Here is a 17774-nt window from a genome sequence, read left to right as displayed (position 1 = left end):
GGAAACCAAGGTCATGAAGAAGTTTCAGCATTGTTAAGAAAACTTCACCAAGAGGAGGAGCAATAACAACAGTACATCTATTACATTATATGTTTAGGCCTTGTTCACACAGGGCAGTTTGCACCGCGGCAACTGCCACGCGTTTCACGCTGGCATCGTTCACACTAGGCGTTTTACGCAGCGGCGTAACTGCGGCGGTTGACCCACTTTTATTTGTTTGTTTTTCTCCATAGGCATATTATACAGTGTCAGGATTTATGTGGAGGAAGTAGCGTGTGTTTGGTTGTTGCTCCCCGCTTGAAATGGCGCAAACAGAGGCAAAGGCAACATTGGGTTCATCCAATTCTACATGACAGACTTACCCACGGCATGTTTACCATCCTGTATCCTTCCTTGAGAGAGCATGACAAAAAGTCTTTCAATCATTTGAGAATGTCGGTGAAATCATTTGACGACTTGCTGGAACTAATCAAGAGGACGTATTTTCAAGCAACACTAGGATGAAGGATTCCATCTGGCCACAACACAAACTTGTCATAACATTAAGATGAGTCCTTTACTATAATGTTTATTAAAAAAAAAAAAAAAAAAAAAAAAATATATAATTATAAACCAGCAAGAAAAAAATTGCCTTCTAAAGTTCCAGTTACCAGTAAATTGGATACAAATAAAATACTCATTTCTTGAAGTGAAAATACAGAGAAAGAAAAAAAAAAAAATAAATAAATAAAAGGTCACTCACTTTATATAATATGTAGTATGCTCTTTCCGTAGCACACATACGTATGTAGGATTTCTGTCAGTGTCAAACATGTCAATGGGCATTTTTCAATTTCACTGATTAATAAACAAGTGTCAAACTGATCCCTCTCCATTCCTCAGCAGACAGCGGTACTGCTGTTATTGAATGGCATTACATGACTCATCACAGGCAGACCCTAAGATTGTCATAGTAACGCACATCCTGTTCTCTCATTGGCTGGCGTACAGCCAATAATGTCGCTCAGTGGCCTCAAACCACACGGTGCACTGCCCTGTGTGAATGATGTAATATGTTTGCATGTATCTCGACACGCTGGCAAACTGCGCGGTGGCGAGGAAAATCTTGCAACCGCGCCGGTTGGGAAACTGCTGCGTTTCCAAACCACTGTGTAAACGATTCCATAGGCTATCATTGAAAATGCTACCGCGCCTTTCCAACCGGGCGGTGCAATCCGCCCTGTGTGAACAAGGCATTAATATAATCACAAATTTCACAACTATCCTTATCATGTAATTGAAAAACCTGAAACTAATGGACCATTTATTGTAGTGCAGTTTCAGTAACTATGAAATAAAAGGCAGTTATATATTCTATACCTCAGCCTCACATCAACCATAATGTGTTTCTCACCAATCACTTACTAAATAAATAAACAAACATTACATCTAATCTCTAGAATTACTATCATCAGAAAGAAAACATGATAAGTAATTCTTGCCGATGTCATACATTCAAAATGTAAAAAGATACTATAAGATTTTGGAGATTTCAGTTATACAGCCAATCCCCGCTTAACGAACAGGTTACGTTCCTAAAAAACGTTCGTTAAACGAATATTTTTGTTAAGCGGTCCAATTATAACAAGTTTGACCCCTGACTTCAATTTCCATTGAGAGTAAACAAAGCGAGTGCATTATAGTACAGTGAAAGGTTTAATGAAAGTAAAAATTATGAAGTAAAACATTTAGGCAGTTTAATTTAAGTCATTATAATGTACACTAATGTATGTATGTATGTACGTATCTTTATAATGTTGATGATCTTAAATTTATGAAGGGAGGGAGAGTGAAACGGGAAAGACACTAACCGGGAACCTGTGGAATGTAATCAAAGGGCGCATCATTGTACCACATACAAAACTTATGTACCACAATTCCACAAGGCTTTCGATTTTATCCATTGCAGAGTCACGAGTTCAGGTGGTTCTTTTAGCTTGCAAGGAAGATATGGTCTCACCAGCCTTCTTAATAGAGTCTGCTGACTCGAAAATAGTAGAAACAGTAGATGGAGTCAAGCAATGATATTAGTTTTCTTGCCTCTCTTGTGTCTGTGAATAATATCCAACTTCACTTCGAGAATAAGACTTCCTGGTCTTCGTAGCAACGCTAGGCGACACTGCAGGGTGTTTTGGTGGCATGTTGAGCGAGGGAAGACGAACTGCTGCTGACGCCATTATTGTTTTGAACTAGGGAGAGTGAGTGGTGCACGTTTTGTCCATGAGAGGCGCTGGTGTATTGAAAAGCCTGTCGGCTTGCATGATACGGCGGGGCTTTCAAACTTGGAAAAAATTACCTGGATAAAATTTCGTTAAAGCGAGTTTGGTGTTTGTTAAATGAGCAGACGGTAGTAAAAGGAAACATTCATTGTGTGAACCTTCGTTAAGCAGGGGTTGCCTGTATATGAAAAAACAACAACGATATAATCAAGTAATTAATATACACATACTTCTACTAAATCAAGCAATATATATCTGGTAAAATCTCAAACTTTTTACAATTCCAATTCACTCAATGACATTCTGCAACATTATCAATTTTGAAAGAAAGGCAACTACTGCATCAATTGCTAACAATAAGAATGTTTAATAATCAATGTTATATAATCTTATTCAGATTTCCTTGTTTGTTAAATTCTATTTTAGTTTCATGACATTCTCAAGAAAAATGGGCACTAAACAAAATAAAACAAACTACTTACTAACCATTCACATTTTTTATGAAGCTCCTCAAAGAAGCATGACGAACATTAGGTGTGATGCGAGTGTGTTGAGCAACGTCTTTCATCACGTGGAAGTCAGCCTTCAAGGCATCAGTCAATCCCGTCATATTGCACAGCTCGGGTATCAAACACAGGCTCTTAGAGTAGCTCTGGCAAAGAATATACACTTGAAGCTCCTAAAACACCAACTAGTTCCATCTACAACAGCAGTAGGATAAGTGTCAAGATTTTCAAAGAAATTAACCCCTTCTTGGCAGAGGATCTACATATAGACGTTTAAAAAATGGGACTTTTTGTCAGATCGTCTATATATAGACGTTTGTTTTTATTTTACTGCACTAAGTTGTAGTGTCACCTATATATAGAGGATTTCTTACAAGTAACAAAATTCATAAAATAAATCATTATTTGGCATCTTAAATACCCAAACACTGGTCAACATGGCCTCTCAAGGCTGGTCACCGCTCGTGCTATGTTGATGGTGGATGTCATATGCACATAAGCTAATACTGGAAATTTTTACATTTACACTTTTTTTTTATCAGCCTTTCATATCAAAGAGAAAGATCTGTACCACAAACCAGCAATGTTGCCTAAAAATGAATAGGTACAAAACAAGTACGTATGTGAAAAAATATGAAGAATAATGGAAATAAATTACATCCAGGTCACAAGTCCTGGATGTGAGTAACTAAAACATTCATACAAGCTTATTGACATATATTATCACCAATCAAACACAAACAACAAGATTCAATTGTTAGTTCAGTTTTGCGGCAGTGTCTATACATAGATGTCACTTGCTTAGTTTTGCGCAGTCTACATATAGATTCAATTGTTTGTTCAGTTTTGTTGTGGCAGAGTCTATATATAGATGTCAATCTGGAGTACCAAGTTGCTGGGAAACTCTATATAGACATATGGATAAAAGTCAGTAGAGTTTATATATAGAAAAATTTTTATTTGGTAGTTCACTCATCTGCCCTGCCACCAGGAAGGGGTTAATAAATAGAATATATAAGCTACACATCAGTTATATAAATTTACACAATGGTTTTTCAAAAAAAGTATTATTCATTTATGTTTACATTGAGAATCAATCTCTCATAATGTAATGATTCTCAACATACTTTTCAATTTCTTCAAGTTCCTGAGGATATACAATCTCCTATATAATATGACCTTTCCAAATAATATAATCCAAGTCTTCTAATCTAGTGAGCAAGTGAAAAAATTAGACAATTTCTTGAAGTGCAATGATATTGTGAAGGAATTAACCAAATTTTCTAATCAAGTGAGTCGATGAAAAATTGGATATGTTTTTGAAATGCAGTGATTTTGTGAAGGTTAAGACATCATGCTGCCAATATCAAGCAAGAGTATATGAACCGTGCCAAATGTAAGGCCTTAAGGGAATTTTCTAAATTGAATGGAATACAGTATGCAATTTGAGCTTCCATTCATTCAGTTAATACAAAGTTGTTGAAAATCTGAACTGGATCTGAAAAAGTGAGAATTATCAAAGTTCTTGTGAAACCAGTTTGAATGAAAGATTTATCATTAATATCATGCAAGTAGAATTATAATGTTATTATTTCTCAACAAAACACATGTTCCCATTAGGCAACCCTTAATTCAAGCTTATCCTGTCTACAAGTCCAAGGCTCCAACATGACTCATCCACACACTAATAGACAAAAAAAAAAAAGGAACTCTCTATATAAAGACAACTTCATGCTTTCCTAAAAAGTAGTAATCTTACTTGATCTTTCAGCTCTTTCTTCCTAACTTTGTGGCACAGTAGAGGCTGCTTTAGATCTTTGATCTTTATACCATATGTATCTTGATAGTAGTCCACATACTTCACCTAGAAAGAAAAAATAACTAATTAAAATGAAAATAAATTATCAGATACCAAAACAAAGTACATTCAATCCTCTGCTATCACACCTAATTGGTGCACCTATCACAGCACAAAAGCCAAAGTCATGATAGCCAAAATGAAGAACCTATGATAATCATTCAAATTGACACTAGAACCTCCAAGCTGTCATTTTTTTAAACTTTTTGCCTAGCTTTATACCATGTAATAGTACAAAAATGAAGAAATATACAATATAAACAAAAATCTATTTAGCATATTTGACAGCTAATAGAATACACAGGTATATAAGACACACAACCATTTCATGAAGTCAAATTCAGGAAAAAAATGTTTAGTGTATTTAAACATACACAGTGGTCCCTCTACATACAAGTTACTCTATTGAGGAGAAATTTGAGACATGAGATGTTTTTCAAGCAAAAATCTTGACTGGCATGTGAGAGAAAATACAAGTTACGAGAATTTCCAGATGCTCCCGCTAGGTGGCCGAGTGGTTGAGACCACCCAGCATCAGCCAGCTCGTCCCACCAGTTAATACAAGTTTCCCACCATACAGACTTGATCCCGCACTCTTGTGTTGTGTTGTTTTTATCATATTTATCTCCTTTTTGTGTCTTTTTTTTTTTTTTTTGTGACCCTTACTGTGACAAAGGAGATTAGAGGCGTTGGTTAAGTGGGAAGAAATTGCTGCTTTCATTCAAAAGAAACACCCAGAAAAAGTGGCTACTGGTCGCGCTATAACTTTTTTTAATGATACTTGCCTTACGCATTTCCATAACATTCCGAAAGGGAGCCAGAGACAAACCTCCTTGGATATGTTTTTCTTTAAAAAGACCTTTAGAAAGTGAAAGTGTTGCGAGTCCAACTAAAGGGGCAAAAGAAAGTGAAGAAAAGTAAAAACTGATACAGTAATGTTAAGAACACACACACACACACACACACACACACACACACACACACACACACACACCGGCCCGGTAGCTCAGTGGTTAGAGCGCTGGCTTCACAAGCCAGAGGACCGGGGTTCGATTCGGCCGGGTGGAGATATTTGGGTGTGTCTCCTTTCACCTGTAGCCCCTGTTCACCTAGCAGTGATTAGGTACGGGATATAAAGCGAGGAGTTGTGACCTTGTTATCCCGGTGTGTGGTGTGTGCCTGGTCTCAGGCCTATCCGAAGATCGGAAATAATGAGCTCTGAGCTCGCTCCGTAGGGTAACGTCTGGCTGTCTCGTCAGAGACTGCAGCAGATCAAACAGTGAATTACACACACACACACACACAGCCCGGTAGCTCAGTGGTTAGAGCGCTGGCTTCACAAGCCAGAGGACTGGGGTTCGATTCCCCGGCCCGGTGGAGATATTTGGGTGTGTCTCCCTTTCACGTGTAGCCCCTGTTCACCTAGCAGTGAGTAGGTACGGGATGTAAATCGAGGAGTTGTGACCTTGTTGTCCCGGTGTGTGGTGTGTGCCTGGTCTCAGGCCTATCCGAAGATCAGAAATAATGAGCTTTGAGCTCGTTCCGTAGGGTAACGTCTGGCTGTCTCGTCAGAGACTGCAGCAGATCAAACAGTGAATTACACACACTATTGCTATTGAGGGGCGACCAGAGTGAGTGAACGAGTGTACAGAGTGAACGTAGCCTGGTGGCGTGTACATGGGAGTGATCGGAGGTGTGAGAACCTCCACACTCCAAACGACAGAGCGGGAACCACACAAAGGCCAGCCATAGCAGCCGCCAACGCATCCCACCACACACACGTAACTACCAGGCCTGGGCCCCAGTGACCACACACCCACATGCTCCCAGGAAGAGTAAAGAAAAAAAAAATGGATAGACCGGTAAGAAATAAATTACCAAATTCAAAATATGTTGATAAGGCCCAAGGAGCAAAGCCGAAAGTGGCCAGTCAAAGCATGAGTCCATCTTCAACAGGGGCAACATTGCAAGGTAGATTGGTAATGTTGGAGAAGAGATTTGAGGAGTTGGTGAAGGAATTAAAAGTTCAGAGGAGTAAGGAGGAGCAGGATAGAGAATTCCGCAAGGCTTTGAAGGAAAGAGTTAAAAGAGACTGGAGGTTGAAAAATACAAGAGACGGTTGGAGGAGAAAATGGAGAGAGTAGTAAAGGAGAAAGATGACTTTAAGGAAATAATTAGTGAGCAGAATGAAAGGTTTGAAAGGGAATGGGAACTGAAGAAAACACAATGGACTGAGTCGAGGGAAGCAGAGATGGTTGGATTACAAGAAATAATTAAAGATCAGTTGAAGGAAGACAAAAAAAGAAAGGTCCAAGGAACTGGTTAATGTAATGAAGAATAAGGAAACATTGATAAGGGAAATAGCAGAAAAGAAGAAGAGTGTGTTAATATTTGGGATGAAAGAACAAAATATAACATATAAGCCTAAGAGAATTAAGGAAGAATTAAAAACGGTAAGAGATCTGTTCAAAAATCTAAATGATGATGAAAAAAAAGACCTACAAGAAGAAGTGGAAGAGATCCATAGACTGGGTCCGTATAAGGAGGAGTGAGCAGACCGATTAAAGTAGTACTGAAGTCACAACAATCTGCGGAGGATATCCTATATAGAACATCAAAGTTAAGAGAGATAGAAGGTTGTAAAGAGGTGTTTGTGAGAAAGAATAGAAATGAGGAAGAGAGAAGATATAAGGAATTGGTGGAAGAGGCGAGAAGGAAAAATGATGAGCGGTCTGAGGAGGAAAGAGAAAAGTTTTTTTGGAGAGTTATAGGAGAGAGAGTCAGAAAGTGGTATGTGGAAAGAAGGAATACGGAGGAACCCCTAGAGGAGCAGTGGGTGGACCGTAATGTATACTAATATAGATGGGATACTGTCAAGTAGATTGGAATTGCAAGACTATATGATGGTGGAGAAGCCTGATATAGTGTGTTTGACTGAGACAAAATTGCATGAAAAACAAAGATAAATTTGGATAATAAATATAATATATGGAGAAAGGATAGGAGAGTAAAGGTGGAGGAGGAGTTATGATTATGACGAAGAAATAAATAAATGTGGATAAGGTTTGGTATGGGAAGAACAACGCAGAAGTGATAAGCATAAGGATAAAAAGTGATGGAAAAGAATTAATAATCATGGTGACCTATGTACCTCCTAAAACAAATTCTTGGACATTAAGGAATACGACAATATGATCAAGGATACTTTACAGAGTTTGGAAAGTGTATTATCTGGAAAAGAAAGGTGATACTAGTAGGAGATTTTAATTGTAAGGAGGTGGATTGGGAAAATCTAGTAAGTGGTGTTGGAGAGGAAGCATGGGAGAGAGATTTCTTAATCTAATGATGGAAAATATGATGGAACAGAGGGTGAAGGAAAATACTAGATATAGAGGAGATGATGAACCGGCTAGACTGGATTTGGTGTTAACAAGAGAAGTGTACCTATGTGGAGATATACAATACAAGTGTCCTTTGGGAAAGAGTGATCATGTGGTTATGGAAATGCAGATAGCAACAACACAGCGAAGGAAGGACGAGACATACAGGAGTGGTAGATTGAATTATAGAAAGATGGACACAGAAAGTTTGAAAAATTATTTCAGAAAATTAGATTGGGAGGAGATGTTACAAATCAGAGAAGTGCAAAAGAAATATGAGATTTTTATGAAATATTATAAAGAAGGAGTTATGAAATTTGTACCAAAGTATAAACCAAGAGAGGAAGGAAGAAAGGATTGGTTTAATGCAACTTGTGTTAAGGCTAAGGAAAGAGAGATGTGGCTTGGAAAAGATGGAAAAGAGCAGGAATATACTAAATAAGGAGAATTATAGAGTGGCAAGAAATGAGTATGTGAGGGTAAGGAGGAGGAAGAAAGAAAATTTGAAAAGATATTGTAGACAAGAGTAAGGAACATCCAAAATTGTTTTACAGGTTCATAAATGGTAAACTTAAAAGAGAGAGTCCATTGAAAGATTAAAAGGAGAGCAAGGGATAGTAGATGACCCTAAGAATATAGCGGAATTGCTAAATAATAGGTTTCAGCAAGTATTTACTAAAGAAACAATGTTTGTAAAGCCTCAGAATGTACAAGGAAATGTGCACATGGATGACATTAAGATACCTAAAAGGAGTTATATAAAATGTTGGAGGAACTTAAAGATGATAAAGCGATGGGACCAGATGAAGTTTCAGGAAAATTATTGAAGGAGTGTAGAGAAGAATTGATTGATCCATTATATGATATTATAAGGTGCTCATTAGAAACAGGGAAGTACCAGTAGAGTGGAAGAGAGCTGAAGTGGTGCCCATTTATAAGGGAGGCAGTAAGGAAGAGCCTCTTAACTATAGACCTGTGTCTCTAACAAGTGTGGTCGGTAAGATTTGTGAGAGGGTGATAAAGAAATATTGGATACGGTTCCTGGAGGATCATAAGTTATTATCGGATCATCAATTTGGCTTCAGGAAAGGGAGGTCATGTGTAACAAATCTACTGAGCTTTTATTCAAGAGTGGTTGACAAAATACAGAGAGAGAGGATGGATGGACTGTGTATATTTGGATTTAAAGAAAGCTTTTGACAAGGTACCTCACATGAGACTGTTATGGAAAGTAGAGATTTATGGAGGACTGAAAGGAAAAGTGTTAAAGTGGATGGAAAACTACTTGAGATGGAGGAGATGAGAACGGTAATAAGGGATGCAAAGTCGGACTGGTTGGTGGTGGAGAGTGGAGTCCCACAAGGCTCAGTGCTGGCACCAATACTTTTCCTGGTATATATAATGACATGCCAGAGGAGTAAACAGTTATATTAATTTGTTTGCGGATGATGCGAAGTTGTGTAGGTGTGTGAAGAGTGAAGAAGATTGTGAAATTTTACAGGCAGACCTGGATAAGATTTGGGAGTGGAGCAAGAGGTGGCAAATGGAATTTAATCTGAGCAAAAGTCATGTGATGGAGATGGGAAGAGTGGAAGACGGCCAAGAGGGTCATATAAGATGGGTGAAGAAGTAGTGTTGAAAAAGGTGGAAAAGGAAAAGGATTTGGGAGTGATAATACAAGACCATGGGCAGTTTGAGGCTCATATTGATAAGATGTTTGGAGAAACGTATAATTTGATAAAAATATTGGATTAGCCTTCCATTATATGGATAAAGATATGATGAAGAAATTAATTAGTATGGTAATTAGACCAAGATTGGAATATGCTGGAGTGGTTTGGTCCCCTTATAAAAAGAAGCATATAAGGAAGTTGGAGAGATTGCAGAGAATGGCAACAAAAATGGTTCCGGAATTGGCAGAAATGACCTATGAGGAGAGATTAAAAGAAATGAATTTGCTTACCTTGGAACAAAGAAGAGAAAGAGGAGATTTAATATTATTATTATTATTATTATTATGAGGTCAATGAAGGCGACCCACTGGAAAGCATAACTGCATAAACCCAAAGGCCCAGTGGGCGCATAGATAAGTGAAAGGAAGTAACAGGAATGAACAACAGAATAGGAAGATTGGTAGAGATCTAAGAGGTAGTGAGTTCAGAGAGAAGAAAGGTATTCACAGTTTTAAATGCTTCAATGTTACTAGAATTAACAATCTCGTTGGGAATTGTATTCCAGAGTCTAGCAGATACTGGGATAAAACACGGGAAAATTGTGAAGTATTACACACACAGACAAGGAACGGTCACATGATCAAGGATTGTCTTGTAGCACGTGCTGGTAGTGAAGGGCAGGCAAATGACAATGCAACGGGTGGTTGGAATTAGACATGATTTTGAAGAAATAGGACAATGATCCAACCAAACGACGATGCCGAAGATTAATCTCAAGATTAGGAAGAAGAAATTTAATCTGGTTGAATGCTCTATCTAAAAGCTTTAAGTGAGACTCTGCTGCAGAGATCCACACAGAGTGACAATATTCAAAATGAGGCAGTATGAAAGAGTAAAAGCAATTTCTTACAATATCATCAGAGGAATATATCCGCCTACATTTGCGTAACAAACCAACTTTACATGAGACTGATGATGCAAGGAGAAGTGCAACTCAAAAGTAAGTTTGGGATCAAGGGTGACTGAGTAACTTCAGAGACGAACAATTAGGAATAGGTACTTGTTGACAACAATATCAGGGTGAACTGGGAAAGGTGTCCTTGATCTGAATAACCATACTATGGGATTTACTCGGGTTCAGTTTCATACTGATCACACAATGACAGAATCCTTGAAACATCTTGAGTGAGTACATTAGCGACTCTCTGTATCCTGTGGGGAAGGAATTGTCATATATAGTGGTGTCATCAGCATAAGCAACCATATTAGATTCAATACACCACATGTCAGATGTATAAATAATAAAAAGAAGAGGTAGAACACTTTGAGAACAGGATACAACTGGACTAAAAGAACTAAGGCAGATCAACAGTCACAGCTGTTGACTGTTAGAACTCTGACAGAACTTGATGGACGGAAAATACCAATAGATCTAACTTTCGATAAAAGGGCTCTATGATTAACACGATCAAATGCAGAACTAAAATCAAGTGAAATTACTCTAGATTCATGACCAGCATCAAGGGCAGCTTGCATGTCGTGCGTTATGCAAACGAGAGCATCAGAAGTACTGACCTTTTCTAAAACCAAACTGACTAGATGGCAACAAATTATTAATATCTAAAAACGATTGAGAGCTTGCCAGCAGGCTCAAAAATCTTAGATAACAGGGTTATGGAAATGGGTCTATAGTCAGGGGTGAATGGAGGATGAAGATCCCTTTGGAATAGGGTAACATTTGCAGTACGAGCATAGGAAAAGAACCCTTACGAAAAAGAGCTCTAAAATAACTGCCAATTTTGGAGCGAGAGGAGAAGCAATCTTTTGTAAAGAGGCAGAAAAAAGGATCACAACCCCGAATGAGTCTAACTCATTAAGATATCTTAAGATTTCGGAGGACTTAAAGGCAATGGAGTGTAATTTAATGTCCTGGGGACAAGAGCAGGAGATCAAACTCTTCATCACTTTGTTTGAGTTAAAAACAGCTAAAAGATTGGCTTTGTCCTTAGAATTATGGCAGATTGAAGTCAGTACATGACAGAGGAGGTAAACTTGAGTCCACACCAAAGAGTGATTGCTTTAAAGCTGACCAATGAGTGTGGTTGGGAGGTGCCAATCAGAACATTTTTAAGGTGTTGTTGACTCATTGTGCGCTAGAATATGTAGTTGGGAAAAAGAGAGCGAAGTAATTTTCCCATGATTCAGGTGAGATCGAGACCATTCACAATAAGCAATGTTTTCCAGTGAGAGTGCAGTCATCATTAAAAGGCACTGTCCTTGCGACTTGAATTATTTTAGAAGGAATTCTTCTTTCACTAATGTTAAGTAAAACACTGTTAAGGGAATCAATTGGACTATCAGAATGTAAAATTTGATACAATGTTGTTAAAATGGAATGACACCAGAATTGGCTGTGACTTTAGAAATAAGATATTGGCTGTGGAATAGGAAATGAAGTTTGAATATTGAAAGACAAGCCAGAGTGATCTGTGCTACCAAGGGAGGAGATGCAAAGTTACTGCAGAGGGGCGTCTGTAAAAAGAAGATCAAGGCAATTAGAGACGTGAGTTGGGCTATGACGATCTGCTCACAAGGTGAGGTTACTAAAATCTAGAGCAGGACCATGTTGATTTGTTTGAGAAACGGAGTTCAACCAATGATGATGTGCATTAACATCACCAACAAAACAAAGGAAGCTTTAGGGTCTGATTCTTGAATAGATGCCATAGAATTTAGAAACAGTCATAAATAGAATCATCAAGATGGGATTTCTATATACAGAGAAGATATAGTAGTTATTAAAAGACTGCAAATTTTAAAGATCATTTCATGACAGACACTCAAATTTGGTAATGCGTGAAGCGCTGCATGCTGGACATAAGTATATACACATGAGCTCTAGGGATAGAATCATCAGAAGAAGAGGCCTCTTGAAATTAGGAATCAGAATCTCAGAAACATGCCTGAAGCTGAAACAAGAGTCTCTGAACAAAAAATTATATCATATTTGGAGGACGCAACTGCAACGTCTTGCAAGTTGGCCTTTAGGCAATACAGGTTTATAAACTGTTGAACGGACTGGATGAAGTGGATAATGAGCAAATGATGTTGAGATAGGAAAACTTAAATAGAACTACAAGATCGCATAGTAAAAAGATAGCCAAGGGAATATGCTTGAAGGATGTGAAGAAATATAGTTTCCCACAAAGATGTGTGGAGGTGTGGAATGGTTTGAGTGAGGAGGTGGTGTCAGCGAGGAGTGTGCATAGTTTTAAAGGAAATTGGATGTGTGTAGATATGGAGACAGGGCCACACGAGTATGATACCCAGGCCCTGTAAAATTACAACTAGGTGAATACAACTAGGTGAATACACACACACACACACACACACAAGAGTGCTAAGGGAGCAAATGAAAAGTGGAAGGAATTTATAAAAATATACAAAGAAGGTGAGAAAAAATTTGTACCAATAAGACAACATAGAGAAGTTGGAAAGCAGGACTGGTTTAACGATAGATGTGAAAAGGCTAGAACAAGAAAAGAGGATGCATGGAAGAGGTGGAGAAGGAAAAGACGGATTAAGCAGTGGGAAAGTTACAAAGAGCAAGAAATGAATATGTGTTGATTAGAAGAGAAGAAAGAAAGAAACAAGAAAAGGATATAATTGATAAATGTAAAGACCAACCAAGGCTTTTTACAGACATGTGAACAACAACATCAAAAATAGAGAAAGTATTGAAAGTTTAGAAGTAAATGGAGTATGCAGTGAGGATCCCAGGAAATGGCAGAGGCTATGAATGGATGCTTTCGGAAGGTATTCACAAAGGAGACTGCTTTTGACAAACCACTGGTAATGGAACAGAAAGGGATTATGAAGGAGTTTCAAGTAACTGTGGAGGAGATCAAGAATATGATGGGGAGTTTAGAAGTGAGAAAAGCTGTGGGACCTGATGGGGTATCAGGATGGATTTTAAGAGAATGCAGGAGCAACTGGCAGAAAAAGTTTGTGAAGTAATTGATGCCTCATTAAGGGAAGGTGTAGTGCCCCAAGACTGGAAAAGAGCTAACATTGTCCCAATCTATAAATCAGGTAACAAGAGAGACCCATTGAACTATAGACCAGTGTCACTTACAAGTGTGGTAGCTAAGATGTGTGAGAGGGTGGTGAAGAATAGATGGACAGACTTCTTGGAGAAAAATGACATACTTTGTGAGTGTCAATTTGGTTTTAGAAAAGGGCGTTCATGCGACAAACCTGATATGTTACTATTCGAGGGTGATAGATGTAATACAGGAAAGAGATGGTTGGGCTGATGGAATATATCTGGATTTAAAAAGGCCTTTGATAAGGTACCACAGAGACTGATCTGGAAACTTGAAATGGTAGGAGGAGTGCATGGCAGTTTACTAAAATGGATGGAAGACTTTTGGTAGGAAGAGAAATGAGAACAATAATTAAAAAAATGCTGAGTTCTGGGTGACTTGGCGGAAAATGCTGTGCCTTCTGGAAGCGCTCTTTTAAACAGGAACCATAAAGTTTGTGATTCGTATTTGAAATTATTTTTGTGTTCTAATAACCTTTCAGTAATTTATTTCCTTTTAATAAGAATTTGGTTATTTATATCATATTTATAAAGGAAAACAATGAAACCATTATGATTTTATTTAGTCGACATTGCATTCCTCTCATAGATATTAGAGTTTGAGTCTCATGTTTGGTAAGAGGAAGCTATAATTTAGTAGTATAGAAGTTGTTTTTGTATAATAGAAAAGAGATAAAGCGAATAAGATTATGGAAACAAGACCATCTTCACTAGACGTTTGTAACACTGTCATGTGAAAGAGTCATGAGTCATGATTCATCGTCGCTCCTCTCTCTCTCTCTCTCTCTCTCTCTCTCTCTCTCAACACAAACACAGATATTTAGTATGATATGTACGTTATTGTGGCTTACACGGAACTAATATTTCGTTACTTTATTTATTGTGAACCAAGCATGAGTATTTTTGTTTCACTTATTTATTTTGAACAAAGTGTGTGAGAGAGAGAGAAAAAAAAAATTGTAAAATAATAGGAGGCTAGGACAATATTTCGCATTACCATTACCAGTGCATATGCTTTTTTATTTGACCAATTTATCCATTCCATATGTATGTTATTTACTCCATATACTTTGATGCCTTTTACTTTATTCGCGATTCAAAATATTAGTGTCAGAATAATGGAAAGAATATTACTTATACGGAAATTGCCATTATAGAAATAAAATACTTTTGTTTTATCATTTATTTCTCTTGAAGCAAGCAAGAGAGAGAGAGAGAGAGAGAGAGAGAGAGAGAGAGAGAGAGAGAGAGAGAGAGAGAGAGAGAGAGAGAACATTGAATCTTCAATGTTGTCTCTTCGAGCGTTGACAACACTGTCCCGTCGACGAACAGTGGCAACAAGCAGTCTGTGTGTATCCCCCTGCCGCATATGTATCCCGCTCTCCACAATGCCTCCAGATACTGCCAGAAATCCATTTTAGTGACGAAAAATACTTAGAAATATGGTAGCTACAGTAAATTTTGAGTTACAGAATTGTGAAATGAAATATCTGTGACACATCTTTATAAAGTATATATCTTTCATTGAAAGTCAATCGTTCGCTGATTTAGCCGCACCAGGAGACACCCTTTGAATGTGAGTGCCGCAGTTTGCGGGTTAAGGACAGACCATCAGAATGGGGCTTGGTGGAGAGTGGAGTTCCACAGGGATCAGTGTTGGCACCAGTAATGTTCGCGGTCTACATAAATGACATGGTGGATGGGGTGTCCAGTTATGTGAGCCTATTTGCAGACGATGCAAAATTGTTAAGAAAAGTGAGATGTGACAAAGATTGCGAACTACTCCAGGAAGACTTGGACAGAATATGGAAATGGAGCTGTACATGGCAAATGGAGTTCAACACGACAAAATGCAAGAAAATAGAGTTTGGCAAGAGTGAAAGAAGAATCAGGAGTATGTACAAGATAGGAAATGAAGACATAAAACCAGTCATGAAGAAAAAGACCTTGGGGTGACAATTACCAATGACCTATCGCCAGAGAGACATATAAACAAAATAATTGGAGAAGTATTGAACTTATTGAGGAACATAAGAGTGGCGTTCGTATATTTAGATGAAGAAATGATGAAGAAAATAATTACTGCAATGATAAGACCGAGGCTTGAATATGCAACAATACAGTGGGCTCCGAACTTAAAGAAACACATAAGGAAACTAGAGAAAGTACAGAGGGCTGCAACAAAAATGGTGACTTATGAAGACAGACTGAAAAGAATGCAACTTCCGACCCTGGAAAACAGAAGAGAAAAGGGAGACCTGATAGCAATATACAGTGATGATTGGCATGGAAAAAATGGATAGGGAAGATCTGTGTATGTGGAATGAAAGAATGTCGAGAGGGCATGGGAAAAACTAAAATGGCCACTTATAGGAGAGATGTGAAAAATATAGCTTCCCTCATAGAAGGGTGGAAGCATGAAATAGTTTAGACGTGGAAGTGGTCAACGCAAGGAATATTCATGATTTTAAGAAAAAGCTGGACATTAATAGATATGGAGACGGGACAACACGAGCATAGCTCTTTTCCCGTATGTTACAATTAGGTAAATACAATTAGGTAAATTAGGTAAATACACACACACACACACACACACACACACACACACACATATATATATATATATATATATATATATATATATATATATATATATATATATATATATATATATATATATATATATATATATATATATATACATATATATATATATATATATATATATATATATATATATATATATATATATATATATATATATATATATATATATATATATATATATATATATATATATATATATATATATATATATATATATATATATATATATATATATATATATATATATATATATATATATATATATATATATATATATATATATATATATATATATATATATATATATATATATATATATATATATATATATATATATATATATATATATATATATATATATATATATATATATATATATATATATACACATAAATATATATATATAGTAAAGTCCCGGATTACGTTGGTCTCGAGTTACGTCAAACTCGCACTTACGTCAGTCCACTATAAGGCAATTTAAGATTTAAAAAATTGAAAATTTATAAATCATAAAGCGCGGGGTTTATTGTTATTGTTCGCCGCCAGGCGTCACTAGTGGTTATCCACCACACCGCCCACCTCATGCTTGAATACAAAAACACTCTACGTACCTCAGTTCCACCAAACCGTCGCCCCTGGCAAGTGTTCCTATATCTATCTTAGTATCTTGCTCAATGGCACCAAAAAAAAAAAAAAAAAAAAAAAAAAAAAAAAAACTCCTGAGTGATAGCAGTGATGCAAAGAAAAGGAAAACCATTACGCTACAAGAAAAAGCGGACATAATTAAAAGACATGAGAAGGGAGGCAGCAGCTGTGTGTAAGGGAGTGAAGAAGAAAATGGGAAGCCCGTTACCATGACAACGGGGAGGTTGACGACCTTGAGGGCTCACGCACCTATCACAACAATAACAACTCCGGAGCCTTCGCCTGGGCCACACGACACTCGCAGCTCACTTGCACCATCTGCGCTTGTCTGCTGATCCCTATTGCCCTTTCCTATTGCATTTCCTGCCCCGCTGCCCACGCTTCTACTCCCACTGCACTGCACTACGCTCTCAGCTGTCCGCCCTGGGCGTCACAACATTCGACCTGCCCACCCACCTGGCGGCCTCAGGCGTCCACCCCTCTGGCAACATGCAGTCCTTCGCATTCATGGCCCTAATCAACAACAAAAACAAGCTTGTGTTTCATATTCCTACATACTTGTAAATAATATAATATAACCTTTTACTTATATAACGCTTCTACTCCTACCGCACTCCACAAAGCTCCCAGCTGTCCGCCCTGGGCGTCACAACATTCGACCTACCCACCCTCCTGGCGGCCTCAGGCCGCCCCTCTCAGCAACCTGCAGTCCTTCGCGTTCGCGGCCCTAATCAATATATTC

The 17774-nt window shown here is 37.8% G+C and overlaps 1 protein-coding gene across 1 annotated transcript in view; it reads right to left on the bottom strand.

Annotated features, from left to right (window-relative positions):
* The window catches only part of LOC123517159 (piwi-like protein Ago3), a 269657-nt gene that overhangs the window by 54589 nt on the left and 197294 nt on the right, over positions 1-17774 (bottom strand). Inside the window, exons 10-11 of the mRNA XM_045277139.1 lie at positions 4524-4628; positions 2745-2910 (exon numbers count right to left, since the gene is read on the bottom strand). Of these exons, the coding sequence (XP_045133074.1) occupies positions 2745-2910; positions 4524-4628 (271 nt within the window). The remainder of the gene's footprint in view (positions 1-2744; positions 2911-4523; positions 4629-17774) is intronic.

The sequence above is a fragment of the Portunus trituberculatus genome, chromosome 41, assembly GCF_017591435.1.
Source record: "Portunus trituberculatus isolate SZX2019 chromosome 41, ASM1759143v1, whole genome shotgun sequence".
Taxonomy (NCBI): Eukaryota; Metazoa; Arthropoda; class Malacostraca; order Decapoda; family Portunidae; genus Portunus; species Portunus trituberculatus.
This window is presented reverse-complemented; position numbering and strand designations above follow the sequence as displayed.